The sequence below is a fragment of the Anabas testudineus genome, chromosome 8 (genome assembly GCF_900324465.2).
Source record: "Anabas testudineus chromosome 8, fAnaTes1.2, whole genome shotgun sequence".
Lineage (NCBI taxonomy): Eukaryota > Metazoa > Chordata > Actinopteri > Anabantiformes > Anabantidae > Anabas > Anabas testudineus.
In genome coordinates, this window is record NC_046617.1 from 15,068,411 (window position 1) to 15,089,990 (window position 21,580).

Here is a 21,580-nt window from a genome sequence, read left to right on the forward strand (position 1 = left end):
CATCCAGTCCTTTGAGTCACTGCTATGAATGTAAAACTGTCAGCCCCTTTCCTGACCTCTGACTGAGTGCTGTCAAAGCTGTTACTATTCTCTGCACACAGCAGTACAGTACAAGCATTTTCCATTCAACTGTGTTCCTCTGAGAGCGTATGAGCTGGCAAAAAGGTTTAAAATCACAGGGTTAGGTGTCTCACACGTCAGGTGGACAGGCAGACAAAACAAAACATGAAATAAAACTGAAATGATGGGCATGGTGTTGGACGGGAGTGAGGCCAGCTACAGAAATATACCCTAAAAAAGGTACATGAGCCAGACTGGAAGATGGAAACACGACCCTCCGAAGCTCTGCCACCAGTTCAAGAGAAAAATAAAAGATAAAGGACAGATTCAAAGACACTATTAATATATGTTAAGGCCGTTATTTTTGGCTGTTCTAACATAACGGCTTAGCATAAGTTACTTTCTATAGATTCTATGATTAATCCAACATGACGAGACATACAGTAGATGTAACTCGGCAAGATTCAGTTCACAGGAGTAGCTGTGGCACAGACTCTGATTTAAACCATTTAAATGTCTCTTTTTTGTAACTGGCATCAGAGTATGCTTTCTCTTTTTCTTGACTGTGTTTCTTTGCTTGTTCTTATCTTTGGATAATCAAAGTAAACCCCTCCTCTTTTCTGCTCTTCTCTTTATCCTCAATTTCCTTTCCCTGATAATTAGTGTTCTCAGCTATAGCACAAACTGTAGTTTATACCTGTAGGATTTTTTAAAAAACATTTTACATACATGCATTCACATTTAATCATTTGGCAGATGCTTTTATCTACAGTGACTTTCAAGTGAGGTGCAAGACAAGCAAAAAAAAAAAGGGAGAAGACATTGAAAGCTGTGAGCCAAGTGCCATGAGAAGAAATGTTTCAGTTTCATGTGACACAAGTGCCAGATAAAGGAGATAAAAAAAGTTCATTTTTTCATGCAAAGGGAGCTGCAGAAGAGTTATATCTTTAAAGGAAACTGTTTTTTAATATTGGGAGTGAGGCTGCTGAGCATGCAGAGGTAGGTGGTTTGTTCCACCACTGAGCTGAAAAGCTTTGCTTGCAATAATGTTTGGGATTTATATCTCTAAATTTTTCTTTCTCACTCAGGTGAATGATTTCTCTGACATTGGTGCTGGTATTATTTTTCTGACAGTATTCGTACATTGTCCTGTTCCTGGAGTGATAAAGGTTTCATTTCGCTCAGTCCTAAGAGACTGAAAGAGAGCTGTTTAACAACTCTCTTCACCTCAGGGAGACGACGACGCTCAAGTTTTACTCCAACTGTCTCTTACTCTCCACTCTGCTTATGTATGATGCTATTTCTTCTTCCTTCGGTCATACCTGCCTCACTTTCTCTCTCTGTCACTGTGCAACTCTCCGTCCTTCCTCCCAACGACACTTTTTTTTGTATCTCCACTAACCACACTCTTTACTTCCCATCTCCACTGTATCACACACTCGTTTTCTGATCTTTGTCGCTATGTTCTTCATTTTTTATCATTTCTCTTTTGCCTGGAATCAGATTATGTGCTCCCTTTTCTTCTCTGTGTTTCCTTCATGAATCACCCAGTGTCTTTGTTTTTCGTCAACTGAGTTTGCTCTAATCTTCTCTTTACTCCTCTTCTGTTTTTCCTCTGTTTCCTTTCCCATCCTTGAAGCCTTCCTCTCCAGGCGGTGACAGTGAGCCATTGGTTCATCTCCACCTCCGTTTTATCTGCTTTTTCTCTCCCTCATGCCCCTTCGATCCCTCCCCCCTGCCTCTCCCTATCTTTCTGCTTCAGTGCTCTCTCAAGCAGGCACTCTCCTGTCTAATGACTTGGATCGGTAGTGACTGTTGAGAGGAGATAGACCTGTAATAAGGCAATCCAACCAGCACAAGAGTGCAGTGCCCTATCAGTGCTTTGACTATACATACAGTATTATACGCTGCATACTGCACTTTAGCCTGGAAGCAGAAGGGGGGAAGAGGAGCTGGTGGAGCATGGGCGTGGAGATGAAATGTCCACTGGGTTGAGAGTGCTTGTGTGTGTGCAGATTTTTATTTCATCACAATCTTGTTGCAGCATGTTTTTTCTGTCCAGTTTAATGCTGATTGAGTAGTTAAATTAACAATATTTACTGAAGGATTTCACTTCCATTACTGTGAATCATTAGCTCAGGTCAATATTTCAATCACAAGGACGACATGACTTGGCGTGACATTTAGTATCTGTCACTCTGTGGGATGTTGACTTTGTAAATTCATCATTTGGTTTGCTGCATGTGATAGTCTTAATTGCAAATAGTTTGTAATTATCAACAGCAATTCAACCAAGGTGATTACATGCCCTTGTACACTGAGAGAATCTCATGATGCTCAATTTGACACTAATTTTTCACACCTAAATCTCATCACAATGTCATTGAGCTCAAGTTGACATTTTTAAATGACTTGTTTTGTCTGAACAACAGTCCAAATCACATGCTGACAAAATCTCAGGATTGGAGTGCAGGTTTAAGATCAACTACAAGTTTAATAAGACTTAGCTCTGTCTCCACAGAAGGGTTAGCTAACCCTTTAAATACTGTATACACTGACTGATCCATAGAACTGCCATTAATTCTACATTTAAAGATCATATATATACTTTTTATATAAAGTGTTTTGGCCAACCTATTTATATAAGTGAGGGAGCCAAAACAATCAAGCCTGCATATTTGTGAGATAATGTTTCCATCCAAAGCGATTTGATTGCTGTTTGTCAGTGTTGCATGGCAGAATATACTGACATTGATTATGACTTTATATCTATTATAACAAAAATCTAAATTACAAAATCCTCCTCCTACCAGCACATCTATAACAGACAAATTAACATGCCATTTGTTGAATTTAATGGGGTAGAGCTTTTGCTAGTTGTCTGGCTAAATGGTTCTGTTCCAAAATAGCCTGTGAACATAGAAACATGGTGAATATGTTTTTACATATCGTATATTGGACACATTCTGCACATTTAGTTCCTCAGAGTAGCATCCAAGATTTTTATGGTTTAATGTAGAATAAAAACAATAATTCTTTTAAAAACTGAAACTAAAATAAAACGTATTTAATAGCACATAATTACAGGAAGTACATTTAGATTTAAGTTGAAATGTGGTCAAATTCTACTGTTTAGATTTGCAGTGTAAACAGTGACTTCAAACAGGTCGAAGCTACAATAATTATACTAACCCATATTATGCTTTTACATGATTCAATGGAAAAAGTAACCTTAAAGTTCAGAGGTTTTGAGTTGGTGTAAAACATCCATTTCAAACACTAATGATCACTACAATAGTCAAATGTACACACACACACACAAACCACAAAAAGATGCAAAACATGCTCTGGTCTTGCTGCCATGGGCAACGAGAGTAGTCAAAACTCCCACTGTTTTTTTTGTGAATTATTAATCCAAGTCTGTTTTCGCAATCAATAGGGAGGAGAGGTGGAAGAAAAGGTCAGGAAATAATTGCCCAACACACACGCACACGCACACACACTAACAGGAAACAATTGTTAAGACTGATGAGCATGGAGGCGTTTTTCAGTCCAGCCCTTGTAGAAAAATAGATTTGAGCATCAACATTATGTTTTTTTATTATTATTATGTAAGAGATGAGCAGACACAGGAAGAGAGGTAATGAATGATACTCACACTGACAACGCCAGCACTGTGTAATCCTGGAAATAACTGTTTTGGAAATCTGGATACGTGGTTATTAGGAAGCTTTGGCAAACAAAAACATCTTTGCTCCTCTCGTCTAGATTTCTCCGGGTTTGATTTTGTTGTACGTGTTGTCATTTACTTTCCCGCTGTTATATGGACGCTACTTTCTCATTGTGTTCAGCTTTTGTCTGCAGACTTTGATAATGCTAACAGACCCACAAATATTAGAAAAAAAAATTACAACATAATACTCTATTTACTACTGTAAGAACATTTGGACAAAAACTTTGTCGTGCAAACACAGCAACGGTTGAAACTTTGAATCAAAGGCCAAAGCTGCAGTTTATGAAGATGACTCTGTGCTGGAGATGTCATGCAATGCCCAGTAAAAACATCAGGAGTGGATGGAAAATTTTCTGCATGTCATGTCCCCTCTTTATTTATCAAATGAAGGCAAAAATGTCCCAAAATATCTGTAAAACAACAAAACATAGCTAAGAGCCCAGCGTCCAGGTTTTGTTTTCAAAGTAAACATTCGCTTATTAGTTGAGTCATTGTGTAATTTTAACTTTTTTGTCACATAGGTAAGAATGAGTCAACCAACATTTTCCAAAAAATAAAACAAGCATACTACTTTCATACCACCAATTTGGGCTAAATTACAAAAAGTGCTCCTAGGCTAGGTGTACGCTGGCAGAACCACCATTTTTCTCACTTGCTCTGTAAAAGCTCTCATCTCCATCATGCAGGCCTGTGACTCACCCATGGGCAACGTGGGAGGAAAGCACATACTGTAAGTACAGCCAAAGTTTTCTCAATCTTAATTTTAATTTCTCTCATCATATACTATATTCTTGCTCTTTGGTATGAGCTTTGGCATCACCATGGTGACTGAAAGAGGAGTAGAGTGAAAGATCGAGGAGTAAAGAAAAAGTCCAGATCAGAATAGATGGCTCGGTAGCTTCTGGTGGTCGGACGTCTACATTTTAAGCGTTGTGACCACAACTAAAACAGAGTGCCTGTTGAACTCACAGAGTTTGAGCATCATTCATTTGCATCTTTTCGTGCCAATTAACAAAGTAGGACAGATATTTCTCCATACACACAGATGGTCATATAAACACGACACAGTAGCTTCTCCCTGACTTTAGCTGATGAGAGCCGTGTGTTACCGGAGCTGACACTGCCAGTCTCTTAATGTTTCCTACTGATTCAGCTTGACATGGTCCCCTCGTGTCCATCAGCCATCCCACAGCCTCCTTTGGTACCGCCATGGCAACCATAGCTAAAGGACATTTCTTGGCTAACAAGCATGACCTTTTCAGGGTTGACAATAGCTGTGAGTTGCATGATTTCCAATAAAGAAAATGTGAATGGGATAAATTTTGTCTCACTAGTCCATCATTTTGCTTTATCCTGCTACGTTGTCCACCCACCTATGATCAATCTTGTTCGGCATGATTTTTATTTTTACTTTGTCCTAATTTGCATGAAGTTTGTGCGTCACAGCCATGAGTGTTTGTGCCCAGCTCCTCATTTTATATGTATTTAATCCATTTGTCTCTCAATGTGTTTTTTTGTTTTGGGTTTTTTGGGGGGGAGGGGTCTTTCTGTGAATTTACTCACTCTCAACTCTAACAAACAAACAAACAAACAAGCAAGCACTGCTGTGGCATTTCTGTGGTTTTAAATGTTAGCTGTCAAAAAAGGGTTAGTTATTTTAAACTGGGGCAAAAAAAAAAAGCCTTTCTATTTACAGAATAATGATTTTAACACAAATTGCACCACGCTGAATAATACATTTAGTTAATAGCATGTGTAAAGTGGGGACAGATTGTGAGAAAATGGGCCCTTGGGCACAGATATAGGATCCACAAGAGACATGTAATGACTACTAATGAGGCTGTCACATTGTTTGCAGTCATTTCTTGTATCGATTTGGTCATTTTTTAACAGTTTGTTGTACTTTTTTTGTTAATTTTGTAGATATCTTGCTTATACAGCGTGTAAGCAAGATACACAGAGTGTATGTTGTGTTTTTATGATCATTTGGGTTCACATTTTGCTCATCATTTGTGGCTTTGTGATCATTTTGTGTCCTTGAACTGCACATACTGTATCTTAAAACTTTAAAACAAAACATATTAATGCTCGACTCATAGATAGTATCACCTGAACCTCTTTGCCCACTGCTTTTGGACATTGCCCAGTTTAGTAATTAATTTATTCATTGTACACAGTGAAGGGAAGCAAGTACTAAATATACTTAAACTGTGCTAACATGAAGTACTTCATGCCACTGTACTACAGACATTTTAAAACCGAGATTACACTAAAACATGAAATAAGCTTAAAAAATACAGAACAAAATCTCAAATGTAAAAGTCTACAGTACCCCTGAGTTATTAGCAGTTCCACTTTGATGATTTAATATCAAAACCTCAGATGTTTTAAAAGTAGTTTGATTCCCAAAGAAGTAAAATTCAACAACATTTTGTACCAAGCTGTAATTTTTGTAGAAAATGTCCAAAAAATGCTAAAATGAATTTCAAGAATCTTCACACAACTGTTGCGTGGCAACATTTTGCATCAGTGGGTTGCTCCTGCTTTCACAATAATACCTCCAGGACAAAGCTGGGCTCCACTCAAGCCAGAGGTGTCCACTTCACACCTAAAAACAGTGTTGTGCACGTCACATTCTCCTTACACCACTTTGTATCTGCCTCAGTTCCCCTTTTTTACGCGCACTAGCACACACCTCTGCTCGGTGTCTTTGCTGCGTCATTAGTCATCCACTTTCATCTGTTTGATTCTAATTAAAGGATTGCATTGCGTGCTGTGCTAAGAGCAGTTAAACTGATACGTACCATACGCTCTGTTGGTAGAAATTTCTACTCAATTGAAGAGTGATGCACGGAGCTGCTCTCTTCAGTACTATTGTTCAGCTTAATATTTCTCCTGGATGGAATTTGACAAATGATGAGCACATCCATAATGAAACGGACACATGTCATAGACAGTGACAGTCACATCTTCTTGTGTCTGAGCATTTGTGTGCATGTATTTGTGCACACCACATGTGTTAACCTCATCTCTAAGTGTGTGTTTCCAAATATGCGCATCATGTTGTGCTGTGTGTGTGGGTACCTGTATACTGTATGTTTAATTGGAGTGGCAGAGCAGAGGCGGAGCGCATCAAGTGACAAACTGATTTCCATTCAATCTGTGGTCTTCCTCTGGGGAGCAAGGAGCCTACATTATTAATACACTGCATTTGGGGATGATGCAGGTGAGTGAGTCTGGCTTTCAAAGACAACAAACCATTTACAATAAAGAGATGGCTGCAGAGCACTCCACCTGTCTGCCACCTCAACTCCATACAGTCAAATGTAATTTCAGAGGCAATTTGGAAAACAGATGGAAGATCAATGGTGCATGTAGCTTGAAAAATCGTCCTTTTGAAAATCTGCTTTTGTAAGATTTATAAGTATGCTAATTTCTCTTTGTAAATTTCAATTACAAAGTCAGATTTAAGACAAGTCAAATAAATTTCAAATAAAATGCAAAGAAACTTAGCTGAGCAAAGATGGAGGAGGAGAAACAAATCATACAACTATTATTATATGATTTATTTGTTTTCTTTATTTCAGAGAATGAATATAAACATAAATATAAAGGCTTTTGTCTACATGATTTGAAAATGTCAAGTGTACCTCAATTTTAAGTCTATATCGCCCATCTTCAATCTAAATTCTGTTCACGTTGTGTTCACAGATTGTGAACAGGCAAACTGTTAACATCAATAATACTGGAGGAAGGAACTTATCAACTCATGATGTGTCTTTGTTCCCACTCCACAGGTGAGAAGGAGGAGGAGGAGGGCTGAGAAATGAGGAGGGCGTGTGTGTGTGTCTAAGTTTCATCACAGTCTAGACAGCACCTTAGAGCCTCCTGGATGAACTCATTAGCCTCCATCTGAAGGATCATTAACGCACCTTTCACTCCCCTTTGTTTCTCTCACCCTTCCTTGTTTGAACTCTGCTGCTCCTTCCTTTTCATTTCCTTTATCTCCCTGAATTCTTACTCTTCTTTTTTTCAGCTAGTTCCAGTGTTTCCCACTGTTCTGCCATTGTTCATTATGATTCACTATGATTTAAAAAACAACCACAGCCGTCTCGGTCAGTTGAAGAAAACTATTTTACTGTTTTAATGTCTAACTGATCAAATCGGTCATTAATAATTTCAACAGATTGTGGACTAGTGAACCCTGTTTGAAAGAAACATTGCAAAAAAAAAAAAATCGATGGAGAACAACAAGCAGATATGCAACGTGGCTGATGCAGAGACAGATTAACTTCCTGAGCATACAACTTTTTAACATCTCCTTCTCCACAGTGATTGGCTCATGTATAGCAACCAGTGTCTCCATAGTGACATGCAAGCAGCAGCTTGGCTGTAAGCAGGGGATGATCAGAAGGCCTAAAATGCACTGCGACCACTGAGATGAAGCAAAAACAATACACATGTAGAAACCTGAGATTCTAATATGTGTGAGAAGACACACGTGCACAGGCAAAAAAAAAAACAAAAACGTATACACATATGTCCACAGCTTAAAGTGCTCCTCTCCCGTCAAACATCACACCCTAATAGCTGTGATATTGAGCAGTTGTCATTTAATCTTCGAGGAGAAATGCAAGCTGAGGCCCAAGATGAAAAAAGATGTGACATCTCTCTTGGCAATATCGCTCCACTGGCAATAAGTTCAGATTTCATTATACATTATGCAAGAGACAATCTTCTGCTCTAAATGAAATGTGCATGACACTTAGATGGCTATCTGACCCACTAGATTGGGAAATGGGAAAACTGAAATCACCTGGATAAAAAGATACATTAAATTTTTTACATTTATTCTTCAATATTGATCCTGAGGCACCATCACTCCCTACATGTTTGGGTTTTAGACCAGCAATAGGCAAAGCCAAGAAGTGAATTGCATCTCAGTGTATCCATGGAAACAGTCTTGACTTTGAAACGTCAATCATCGCTCTAAAAGGTTACATCTGCATGATTGATAAGGATGAGTCAATCTGAGAGTAATGTGTAAAAATGTCCTCATCTTACATTATCCACACAGCGTTGAAGGGTAACGCCGCTGGATGCTGCAATCTCATGGGTCTTGTTGTTTTTTTCTTTTGTCCATGTTTCTTCTTTCTGATTGTGAAGTGCTGTTTTACTTCTTCCCACTGTAATTTTCATGTATTTATGGTAAATCAACATAACCGAGCTTAATAAAACTTTTTAAGTGCAGCGGATTTCATAACTCTCCACTGGGGAAAAACAGAAGTGTAGTGGTGCGTACAGTATATGAAGGTACATTGAATGCACCCATCCCTAGGCACATACATTTATCAGATTGGCTACCTTAAAAACAAGACACTTAATAATGTGCATCTTACAGAAAACTAGAAATCATCTTACAGTCTTTCATGTACAGTAATCTCTGGTGTTTAATGCAATACTTTTGTTGACTGTTTTTTCCCTGACAGACCACATAAGTATGCTGTTAAATCTGCACCAAGCCCAGACAGACGTGGTGCCTGAAGAACATACTCTGGGGAAAAATGACTCTTTTCGAGATGTTCCATTACCTGTGTGCTTCACAGCTCACACAACTGCAAATACAAAGTAATGAACAAGTAAAAATAAGAACATCTGACGATGATTACACTGACATGGGTACCTGAAGAACAAGCATCTTCAAAATGACACAATAATCCTGGCAGACATATATACAAATACTTTTTTACAAGTAAAAGTTGTACATTTGAAATTCGAGAATGATGTTTAGAGTACATAAAGGTCCTTTCTGTGTGCTAGAAGAGAGCACAGAGAACATATTTGGTTTCCTTAGTTGAACCAGGAACGTTCTACATCCCAGGCTGATGCTCTACCCATATAGCCACCTGCTATTATGTAACATACAAAAAACTGGGATACAGAGGTGTAGACACCACAAAACAATTATTTTGTGTTGCTATACTTGTTTGGCACTTCCTAATGTCCATATTAATTAGAATATATTTACTTGCAAATATCATTAAAAGGCCAAATTTCCTTTAGACCTATGACAGCATCGGGCCTTTGGGAGGAAAGAACAGGTGGTACTGTGGAAAGGGCTGTTCTGACCACCCCAGTGTAACATCAGAGGAAGATAGCAATTTATCTGCACCCAAACTTACTCACCTCACCTAATAAAATCCCTCACAGGAGTTCTGTCTTCAAATTGCTGTCAGTGTCACCACTAATGTCATCTCTCACCTGTCACTGTTGCCACCTCACTGGTCTGCATTTGACAGCACATTGTAGAAACAGTATGTGTGCACACAGGTAGGTGTATGGTTGTGCATACAGGTAGGTGTATGGTTGTGTGTGTGTGTGTGTGTGTGTGTGTGTGTGCGTCTGAAAGAGAGAGAGGTGTGTATACATGTTTTTCATGCATGGATCATATGCTGACAAGCGGCAGCCACCTCTGTGTGTGAAGCCATGTGGTGAAAACACACAGAGCCATCTCATCCCCTCACACTCTCCAGCCACGATGACAAAATTATTAAAATAATGCAGATGGAATAAAACATTCAAATGTAAAAACAAACGCACAAATGAACAAGCAATATACAGTTCACGATGACTGTAAAAATGTTTGCATAAAACATAAAAGGCTGCCGAAGCAAAAGTTTTCATCCTGCACTTTGGAACAACTTAAAGGCTCCGGCTGGAGGATTTGAGAGATCATTGTGGTTCATAAACTGGAAGCATGTCAGACAAACAAGCTGATGCAAGACCATGAAGTGCTTTGAAAATAATAATCAATAGGGAAGCTGATGGGCAACTGATGTACAGGTGTAAAGTGTTCCAACCTTCTGATTCCCTGTTAGCACTCCAGCAGCACGGATCTGAATCAATTGTAAGTCATTTATCATTTTTGGAGGCATAGACCAGATATAAGAGGATTAGTCCAGTCAGGAGTCTGATTGTGGATACAAAAGCATGTATCAGTGTCTCTGTACCGAAAAACGCCGTAGCAGTTTTTTTCGGATGATAAAACTTTTTCAAGGCTCAATCAAACATAATTAATTAGATTCACCAAACAAAAATGTGGAAATGATAATCACAACCTGATTATGTGAGTAAGTGATCAAGTTAATAATAAAGCCACTGTAATCCTGCTTTTACATCTTAAATATCCATCCATCTGAAATGAAAAAAATGTTTTTACTGTCCTCTAATAATTTCTGAGTCTCTCCTTCACAAAAACACAAATTCCCCACCAAGCAAAGAGAAGATCAAAGATGTCACAGTTTTTGAGCTATAGTAAACTAAAATCCTTGGTGGGCAAATCGAATAGCCCACTTTTGAAAAACAGGCTCTCAGTGTTGGACCTTAGCTTGATTAAATCATGCCATGGATGTAATGCAATCATTATATTTCAATCATTACATTTCATTGCTGGCACTGCAACGCCATCTAACTCGAGTGTTTTCTTTTCCAGACAAATGGCTCCAATAAGCCCCTTATTAATTTTTGGCTCCAGCACATCTCCCGCCGTAAAACAAGCTGAGAAACAAGCTCCTTTCTCCACAGTAACAGTGGACTGACGGGGTTGAGAGGTTAGGGAAGTGACTGTAAAGGGCAGCTAATGATGTTGAGCGGTGAGTGGCGAGGAAGCCAGGTCTCTTAGCAACAGTTTCTCCTCTCTGCCGACGCTCTGAAGATGCCTGGAATAAACAGAATTTGGTGTGTGTGTCTGTGTGTGTGTGTGTACTGTATGTTTGCTTCACTGAAGCAGGTGTCATCCGTTTGACACTACAAACAGCTTAGCATAATGCCATATTATTTTATTTCTAAATCCAATTAGAGATGCTTTGTGTTGTCATCCTGTGGCAAATCACACCAAATAAAAACACTTTGTGTTGTGACTTATTTTTTAAATGTGCATTTGCTTTGACTCTCTTTCTATTTCTCTCTATTGGTATAAATGGAGAACAGTAAAATGGTCTCACACTGTATCTACGACATGTGTTTGCCCCTTAAGTAAAGCTATGATGTGTCTGTGACTGATGACAGGTGTCAGTACTCCACTCACACAATGCACTTTGAACATACAGGAAAGAGTTACCTTTTAAAAGTCTCACACTCATCAAATGAAGCCATGGACACACACTTATAAACACACCAATTAAATCAAGTTAACATGCACCATTGGAAACAAAACACACTTTAGGAAAACAATGCTGACAAAACTTAACACATACCAGAGAAGCACATGGAGGCAGAGGTTCATAATAATGCGCATCATTCAGAGCAGTTTGACTCCCCAGACGTGGTCCAGAGGTCAGTATATGTAAATGTACAACAGTCATCGCTTGTCAGCTCAGTGAGAATGGTGGCACAAACAGCTGACTGGAACAAAAGGTATTAAAGAGGTGTCTGGATTGCTTTAAAGCCAAAACTGTCAATTAGCTGACAATCTGCTCTTGTCTTTCCAAGCTCTATTTAAAGGATGTTATGGTGAATGAACAATTTTTGGAAAAGGAGTATTTAATTACCCTTATGTGGTTCTAAACACAGCTAACATGTGCATGATAAAGAGTTTAGGTGATTTACTTAAATTACTATAGTAATTATAGCATGTAATAAAACACCAAGCAAGAGATGTCTCAGCTGTATGTGTCTGCGGTTTCCTGCTGCTATGGCTTCAATCAATGCACATACAGACCATCATTTGTGTTTGTGTGCATGTGCTGTAGGTGCATGTATGAATTTCAGAAACATAACACATGCAAGTCTATTGCCCCCTCTGGTGTTGAGGCACCAGAACTTCTGTTTTTCTTCTCCACTGTTGTTGCTTGAATGGGATTTGTTGGGTTATAAATGTCTAACCATACAGGCTACATCCCAGCAAACATCAATATTTTCAGCATCCCTATTATATCAATAGTATTTCATATGTAATAGTATATCCTCACATATTGGGGTTTTAAAATGACAATTTGACATTTGATTATTTTAATTTATTAATTGATTTCAATTTATGATACTAATGCTGACATATAGAGCTCTAGTGCCATCTTGCGTTTGTAAAGAGTATTGTCAACATAGTAATAATGTCAACATAGTGTATTATATGTATAGTATATTAAATTAGCCATTAGCCTGGAGCTGCTTCGCTTAATTGGTGACCAACTGCAGCCAGTTTACTCTAAAAAGACAGGTGAGCAGGTGAGTGACTGATTCTACTACAACATGAGGGTATATTTAGTTAAACTAATTATAGCACAACAAAGTTATTAGGTTTGAAACAAATCAAACAGGCCACACATTTTAATATCGCACCATGACAGGTTGCTAAACATAAGCTACACAAGCTAGCTGTGCAGTGTTATGTTTAGAAGTTATCTCCACATCGCAGAGATATTTACAGATAGCAGACTGATAAAAGACAAACAAATATACTGCGGAGGTAAAAGTTAATATTTAACCTCATACAAGTGCTGCAGGATACACAACTTTAACAGACTGATTAAAGTTATACAGTTAGATGCCATGTTAGCTAATTAGTTACCTGTTACTAGCACATGTTAGCATGTTAGCTAGCTGTGACAGCTAACTAGCTAAGAGTAAAACTTTACATATACGGCATGTTTGTATCTGTGAGTAAAACTATACTCATATTAAAAAGCTAAAGGACGAAGACAGTGCCACAAAATATATTTAAAATGAGGTAGGTTAGCTAAGTCAGCTGCTAAATAACAACATTAAGTTAATAAATGCATAACTTATTGACATAAATAACTGCTGGCCTGATGTTAGCATCAGTTTTAATGACTTACAGTAATGATAACTTTCTCATAGGTTTTGAACACCAAAGGCTCTTTAGAAGTTAAAAAAAAACCCTTTATGAATAGTAAATAAATTTGTATGTTTTCCTGAAGCTGCTAACCTTTGTTATTGCATTTTACCATTTCACTTCCGCCTATATCAAATATGTACTATTTTACGCCCTGTAAATTGTTACAATACCTTAATATATATATGTATTTATTTATAATCCAGTCTATGTGACATGAAATCCCTGGGAGCTTTGTCTGTGCTGCAAACTCGAGTCGGTGGAGCAAGAAAACACATGCACGACTTCCGATCATGCGTTTTAAAATAATAGCAATCACTTAATCAATGCTCGCTGCAAACGCCAATATTGACTCGAGTGTATTAAAGCATCCTAACTAATGGGATCCACTACACTTCTACTATGACTCATATTTATTAAACAACAAGTAGATGCGTCGTTTTATCCTTGAGGACCAATTCGTGCTGCTTCCTCTGCAGGCTGCCCCTCTCTGTCGGTGGCTTGACGCAGCTGCTCCACACGGCTGCGCATCCCTGAACGGAGCTGTCAGGAAAAGTGAGAGGAGCAGGAGACTCGTTCAGAGATCTGAGGGAACTACTTTGCAGTGAACACGGTGAAATGAACAGTGTTGATGTCGGGAAAGGGGGAAAACGACGCAAGCTGCCCGGCACCAGAGAGTGGCTCCCACAAAGCTCCTGAAGCTGCGCTTGCTGTTGGAGGCGACTTGTTTTGGAGTTTGGTGTGATTTCTTTCCTCTTTCCACACTGCAGCCGTCATCCAGAAGTAAAATTGAGGCCACTGGAAATTTTTTTGGGGAACTGACAACTGCTGATTTTGCAGAAGGATTATTTAAATCCTTGGGAGACCCTCCTATACTTTGCCCCTGGTGTGTGGAGACTCACGTAGGCATAGCGGAGCCGCTGCAGGAGGTGTTGCTGATGCAGATTTAGTGGATCTCTCCGCTCATTTCTCTGAACTAATGATTTCAATTAAATGACTGACTTACAGGATCGCACCCACGACTGAAGTCCGTCAGCCTACGTCTTCTTCTGTCCTGCCATCACCATTGTCCGAGGACTATGCTGATGAAGGAGTACCGCATCTGCATGCCTCTCACAGTAGAGGAGGTAGGTGAAGTTTTCTTGGCTTTGGAGATGTTCTCAATCTGCTATGTCTACTTTTCTATCACAGTTACGTTACTCATGGGTACACCGTTGCTGCTCAACACTTTGCATTTGCAGTAGTTTTTACTGTAAACCACATTATTGTAAAGTTGGCAGTGATGCGCTGACAGCTCCTTTAACCGAGGTGCGGTCAGGCAGCCACCGCAGGGTGGAGCTGCTGTTGTCTCTCTCATAGCCTGCTGTTGTCTCCAATAGCAGTCGTGCTATCTGAGCGACATTGTGTACAACAACAACAACAGCAGCAGCAGCAGCAGCAAGAGAAGGAATCGTGTGATTTTATACTGTAGGTGGTCAAGGACAGATCTTGCTTTGAATGTTTGGATGGTGATTGTATGGTTTGGGCAATGTGTGGAGATATAAACTGCATTCCTTCCCTGTTCACAGCTTTTATTCTGTTTCTTCTTCTTGCATTTTTATTATTCCGAGGTCATGAATCACGTGCAAACACAATAGCTATTACCTTTGTCGTCCATATTATTTGGAATTAGCCATAGCTACTGTTTCTGTGTCACTTTGTTAGAGCTGAATGACAGCAATGCTGAATTAATGTACATTTTTGTACATCATGTTTCATTTGTGGAGAGGCATGCACACACTGCATTTGTGTTTGATCATCTGTAAAGTGAAAGAAAGGATGAGAGAGAGAGAGAGAGAGACATCTGCAGGCTGGAGTTCCCCTCAGGTCACAGCTTCACGATCAAGCGGTGCTGCTGTGTTTTACATTTAGAGACACAAATAAGACTTTATTAACATTAAATGCTCATCTTAGTGGTGACTCTATTTAGTTTTTGGTTAGTCATGCTCCTTTCTGTCCTTGAATCTGGTCTTTTAGTGTTCCCTTTTTATGGGGTGACATTAGTTGCATGAATGGACACCCATGTTTTATGTTTCGATTTTTAGATCGCATGTGATGTTATAACTAGGGAAGTGTTTACTTGGCCCTAATGCTGAAAAAGCAAATAGTGTGATTCATTGTGGTTTTACCTAAACCTAAACGAATGTTCCATCTGAAGTGTTTTATTGAGTTTTATTATATAATAAGTGTTTTACACATCATTTAACTCAGTTTATAATCTGACTTTCGAAGGCAGTTACAGTGAGTCAGTGCACAAGTCTGTTACCATAATGGTTCACAGTCACTAAACTGTATCTCAGTCAGCTTTCAGCTACTTCTGTTGTCAAGCAATGCATTGCACTGTTTTCAGTTGAGGTTTTCCAAATCATAATGTCCATGATTAGTATAAATTTACACAGAATAACATATATAGTGATGTATGATGAATTTACTTACCTGAAAAGGGAGATATTTTAATATTATGGAAATTTTCACTAAGTAGATTTCTCCCAGAGAGTCCATGTGCATAATAAAAGGCTGCAAATGACTGAATGAGAGAGAGATCATTATTGAGCAATGCAGCCTTGTTTTTCAATCAAAGTCCACCTAATTTGTGACTTAAAATAAATCTCTACTCCGAGATGGAGGAGAAACTAGATTGCATATATGCACAGATTTCCAGTCACCAGGTTTCTTAAGTGCATGTAAACTCAGTTCTCTGACTACTTACTCAGAGTAAACTGGTTACTTAAGTGCATGTAAATGAATTCAAGGACAGTTGCTTAGTGGAAAAGAAGGATGGAAAAATCCCTTTGTTTAGCTTGCAGTAATAAATGCTGTTTGCAAGCAACATTCAGTATTTTTTTCTATATCTTTATAAATATAATTTTATATAATTTGCTTAAAATATTGTAATATAATTTCTAGGCTATATCAACCACCTCTAGTTCTCAGGCTGGCTTTGGATGAAGTTGGAGTCATTTGTACTTTTAGTCTGACGTCTACCTCTCCTGAAGTCTGTCGATCCTAATCTTGTTCAACAGTTGTGCTTTAGACACTGAAGTAGTTTCTGAGTTTCATGTTAACAATTACAGGATGCTGCTTTATCACATCTTGTTCTAAGACTGACTAGCCTCTCTGTTTTGTTTTACTCTAGTGGTGTTAGAAGACACAATTGTCTTCTGTACTGCCTTAAGCAGCAGAGTTTAGTTTAGACACACTTTCTCTTGGTGAATTCACGAAGCAACATAACAACCTTGAAGTTTCAAGTTTTAACAAAGACACATGGATCTTAGCTCTCATTAACAGATTCTGGCTGCTGCTAGAAAATTATTTTCTAAGGCAAACAAGCAAAAAGAAAACCATTTACTGCACTTTCTTAATTCAATGCATGAGCAACTGATGAAATCGAGAGGCAGCCAGTGTCAGTGGTGCTTTATTTGAACTGGTGCGATTATTGTACTGTTCCTGTGACAATGGGATGCATGATGATCAATGCATCCTCATCTCACAGTGAGTATACTGTATTCTTCCTTGTATTCACAATGAGTAATGATTCATTTAGTGCTTCTATGTCCTACATTGTATACACCTCTTACACAACACATAAGTATGACGAATCTGAATCTCCTCAAATGGCATTGCAGCATTAGGGCAACACGGTCCTCATCTGATAAATGTGAGTGTGTTAGTGAAGTGCAGAGTTGTTGGATGAACACATGACTAGACAGCTGAAGAATTCTTCTCACCAGCAGTCTTCAGAAGGCTCCTTTAGGAGCCTCTCTTCTACGAATGACGATTAGTTCAAGCGCTGCTCGGAGAACAGATCTCATCATAATTCAGTTCACTTTTACAACCTACAATATAGCAGTAGTTGTTTCTTTGCATTAACACGTGCACAACATTAACACATGTGCTCAGCAAAAAGGACAAATCACTGCATATTTTTGCATAATGTCTCTTCAATTAAATTTAACTTTACAGTGTTACAATTACTTTAAATACCAATCTCTTGCTATTGGTGTTGCGATTTCTCCAGAAACCTTTTTAGCCATGTATAACAAGCCCCAAAGCCAGCAGTGTTTTGTTCATAAACACAAATCACAAACTGGGTGAGCTTTCCTGACATATACAGCATAGCAGACACAGTATTCACTGATTACTTAGTCTAATACAGAGTTGTCTGTGTTTTGCAGTACATTGTGTCTAAGCTGAGTATTCATGTTCATCATTGTGCTTATTCATAAACCTGTCAACAATCAGAAACATTTTAGTCTCTTTAATAGGGTGACAGAGGCTGGGGGATGTATCTGTCACAATGTAGACATTAGATATACATGGGTGCTTTCACCAAATGCTGCAGTCCTTTGTGATCACGTCAGTCATCTTATAACCACAGAAGGAAAATGGAAGTCTGCCAGAAAACAGTCCATCAAAATCTTGTCACTTCACAGAATTTATTATCGCTTCTTTCTCTGGTTGTGTCGAATGTCCTAGTTAGTCAGAAAAAAGCTGTTTTCAAGTAGATTGGCAATTTAAGGATTTGCAAAAGGATAAAACATTTGTAAATAAAACAAAATCATATTTGACATGGACTACACACATTGACTAGACATAGATGGTACAAGGCTTTCATACTTGATGCTCTCTGGATTCTCCTCTGACATCATAGTGCTTGTGCTAATAATACTAAATATTAAACAACCTTCCATCCTCTCCAGCAGCATGAAAGATGGACACCTGTTTTGATTAAGGTGACATCAGCGAGTCAGCGTAAGGTCAGCCTCTGGGGGGTTTCCATACGTGTGTTTGTGTCCCTGCATACAGAGTTGCCCCACAGCACGCCTAGGCCAGACCCAAGATCTTGTTTACGTCCCCAGAGTGGAGGCTCCGTGCTCTGACTACCAAGAAGCCTGTTCCTTCGTTGTTCCCTTGAGGAACTTGTATTTCATCCAGACAGCGACCTGGCTTACACACCAGATGGAGAGATGCTCAGTAAAATGATCTGCCAGACGTCAAAGGAGGAGCCAGTGAGAGAGACACAGGGAGGGAGAGATACAGTGAGAATGCATGTGTGTTTAGAGGGCGATTGATTGCTTTGGGTAATTTCCTGAATCTGCCTAAGTCACAGCGGTGGAGTGGCAACAAAAAGCAGTCGAGGAATTTGTCGTCAAGGAACCAACATTTGACACTTATTAAGGAGTAACAACAAATGTATCAATAAGAAAATTATTAATCAACAAAACACCACTACATGTGTTAGGCTAATTTGGAGAACAATGGACATGATTTTACCATATTTATGTGTGTGTTTAAGGAAGTACAGATTCATGGTGTTCTCCTCCTGTTAAAGCTTTATGCTGTAAAGTACAATATTGTACAGAGATTTGTATGTCTGTTGTCCCATGCTCTACAATATTATTCTCTCATATCTTCACCATTCACTAAAACCAATCTGAGATTCAAAGATGCACTGTGACATTCATTTACAGACGACACCAAGCAAATCTGACACTCCATCATCATCTACTATGCAGTTTCTTCTGCAATTAATTAGCCATTCACTGGTTGAAGAATGGAGTGTGCCTTTCCTGTGTCTAAGCAGCAGTTAAATTACTCCCACTGCTTGCTTGATCAGTCCCTGAAAGATGAGCTTTGGAGCGTGGGTTGAGGGAACAAGACCATCATCTTTGCTTTGTTAAAAGATTGAAAGTGTCTGTTTGCCGTCATCATTTAATAAGTGCAATAGACTGAATTAACTCCCCAAGTCACGAGAATGCAGCTTGATTCCACTTTTAGTCAGTGCTAGCATACTTTTCAGATTGGCCTTGGATTTTCATTAAAAACCTTGTGTTGTGAAGTGACTGTAGGCCACTTGTGTTGCTACATGATGAAAACTTCATAACAAAACTGTCATATTAATTGATTAATCATAGTTCCAACACTTGGACTCAATCTCCAGATATTCTTTCTGAGTGACGTCTGACTGATCTGATCTTGCTTACACACATCTTTGCTGATTCCCATTGTACCTGTTTATGTTATCCACTCACATATTTAGTTATTTTTCTCTATTGGACTCCATTGTCTATATTCAGTATGTGAATAGTTGTTTCTATATAGCTTTGTTAGGTTCTGGTTGTTGCTAATAGTGATCATAGTTCTCTACCTGCAGTCATCACCTGAAGTACTTTCATTTGGTTGAATCTTATGGTTATCCAGCTGCCTGCCTGCTTGCTCATAGGACATTACTGCTGAGTCCCTGTTGTGAGGATAATTAAAACCATGGTGGTATTGTTGAGGTTACACTCTCACACATTCTATTATGGCTACTCTATTAAAGTTAATTTTCTGTGTTATGCAATAGAGAACATTCCTTTTTATTTCTTTTCCTTCTTTTGAATCTATATTTTATTTCTGTAAGAAGTTAGTTCAAACCTTTATCATTCGGCACTACTGACATCAGTGAAGAGTGAAAGCTAGGGATACACCTGCATGAACATAAAGCAATTTTCTAAATCGGTGGTTTTGTTCAGACCTTGATTTTTAATGCATGTTACATATATTTGATATGTGGTCACTCGATTATGTTTGGAATAAAATAGTCATGTAGTCAAGATGTGTTGTTACTTTAATTCAATTCACTAATTATGTTAGAGGGTTGTGTGACCGTTTTGATCTCAATTTCAGAATCATTATAGCCCTAATGTACTTAAAGTTTGTATCTTTAGTCTTTCAGACAATTCTTAAGAATCTGTTCCTATATGTTTCTGTCTCTTTTTCTCTCTTGCCATTTTGACTTTTGCAAACTGTAAAAATGGGTGCAGTCTTTTTTATGATTCAGATTCCAAGGCTTTTCAAATACACAAATACAAATAACGTTTAATTTTCCAAAAAGCATTTGCGCACTAAGTACTGAACATTTTCTAGATGAATTGTTTGGAACTAGACAGACCTGCACTGCCTACATATCATATGGTGTTGCAGATTTGTATTACCTGCCTGCAAGATATGGGATGAAATAACACACAGAAATCTTACATGTACATAAAGCAGGCAGCTATTTTAGGCAACTTGTTGACAATGTGTTACACACTGGAACAGACAAGCAGAAATAGCCTGACTGCAATGGTAGTCACATTAATGAGCTCATAAACATTGAGGGTCAACAGTTTTCTATTTATAGCAGAGAACTGAGGACTAAATTAAGAGCAGATGTGCTGGAACAGTTGGTCAGGTGACTGGCGGTTATGGGAATAGGGGTGAATAGTGGACAGGTGAGACATGAAAGTCCTCGGGGGGGAAGAGAGTCCATGCCTTTATTCCTCTATGATACAACCAAAGCATTTAAAAATTTGATTTACTTGGATGTAAAACAGACTTTAATATTGACTTGAACTTAAAGGTACACAATCAATAAAGGGCAGAACATAGAGGGAGGTCAATAACACTATGTTCAGTGAAACACAGTCCTTAGCAGTGTGTTTTGCTAGAATTAAAGAGATTAGAAATCCAAACAAAGACACAACTGACATGACTGTGACATTCAGAGCACAGCAATTCTCTGAAAAGATTTAGAAATACTTTTAAGCAGCTTGTAACATACATGCGCACAGAGTGAAGTAATCAGACTTGTGTGACTAGAAAAAGAGTGCATGTACTATAAACCTCAGAGAGAATGGCATTAAAGGATGAATATAATGCAATACTTAGATTCAACCAAAACAGTATGTTTTAAAGCTTTTTAATATCTACCTCTGTAGCTGCTTGACAGTTCAGAGGCGGAAAGATGATGATGCTGCAATAAAAGATGAGATAAGATGACGCACATCCATCCATAAGCTATACCTGTTTATCCTTTTGCAGAGAACTAGTGACTAGATGTTGCTTGTGTGATTGTGGGTGGAAAGCACATAAAC

At 38.6% G+C, this 21,580-nt stretch overlaps 1 protein-coding gene across 3 annotated transcripts in view; it reads left to right on the plus strand.

The window, feature by feature from the left end:
* The first annotated feature begins 12,931 nt into the window (after window positions 1–12,931).
* Window positions 12,932–21,580, plus strand: part of pitpnc1a (phosphatidylinositol transfer protein cytoplasmic 1a) — a 40,085-nt gene continuing 31,436 nt past the window's right edge. The window contains exons 1-3 of one of the 3 annotated variants that reach the window (XM_026352345.1): window positions 12,932–13,007; window positions 14,123–14,529; window positions 14,652–14,770. In XM_026352345.1, the coding sequence (XP_026208130.1) occupies window positions 14,723–14,770 (48 nt within the window). In that variant the 5' untranslated portion in view covers window positions 12,932–13,007; window positions 14,123–14,529; window positions 14,652–14,722. Of the gene's footprint in view, window positions 13,008–14,122; window positions 14,771–21,580 lie in introns of all 3 variants that reach the window. The other 2 variants (XM_026352337.1, XM_026352351.1) reach the window with 2 other exon arrangements.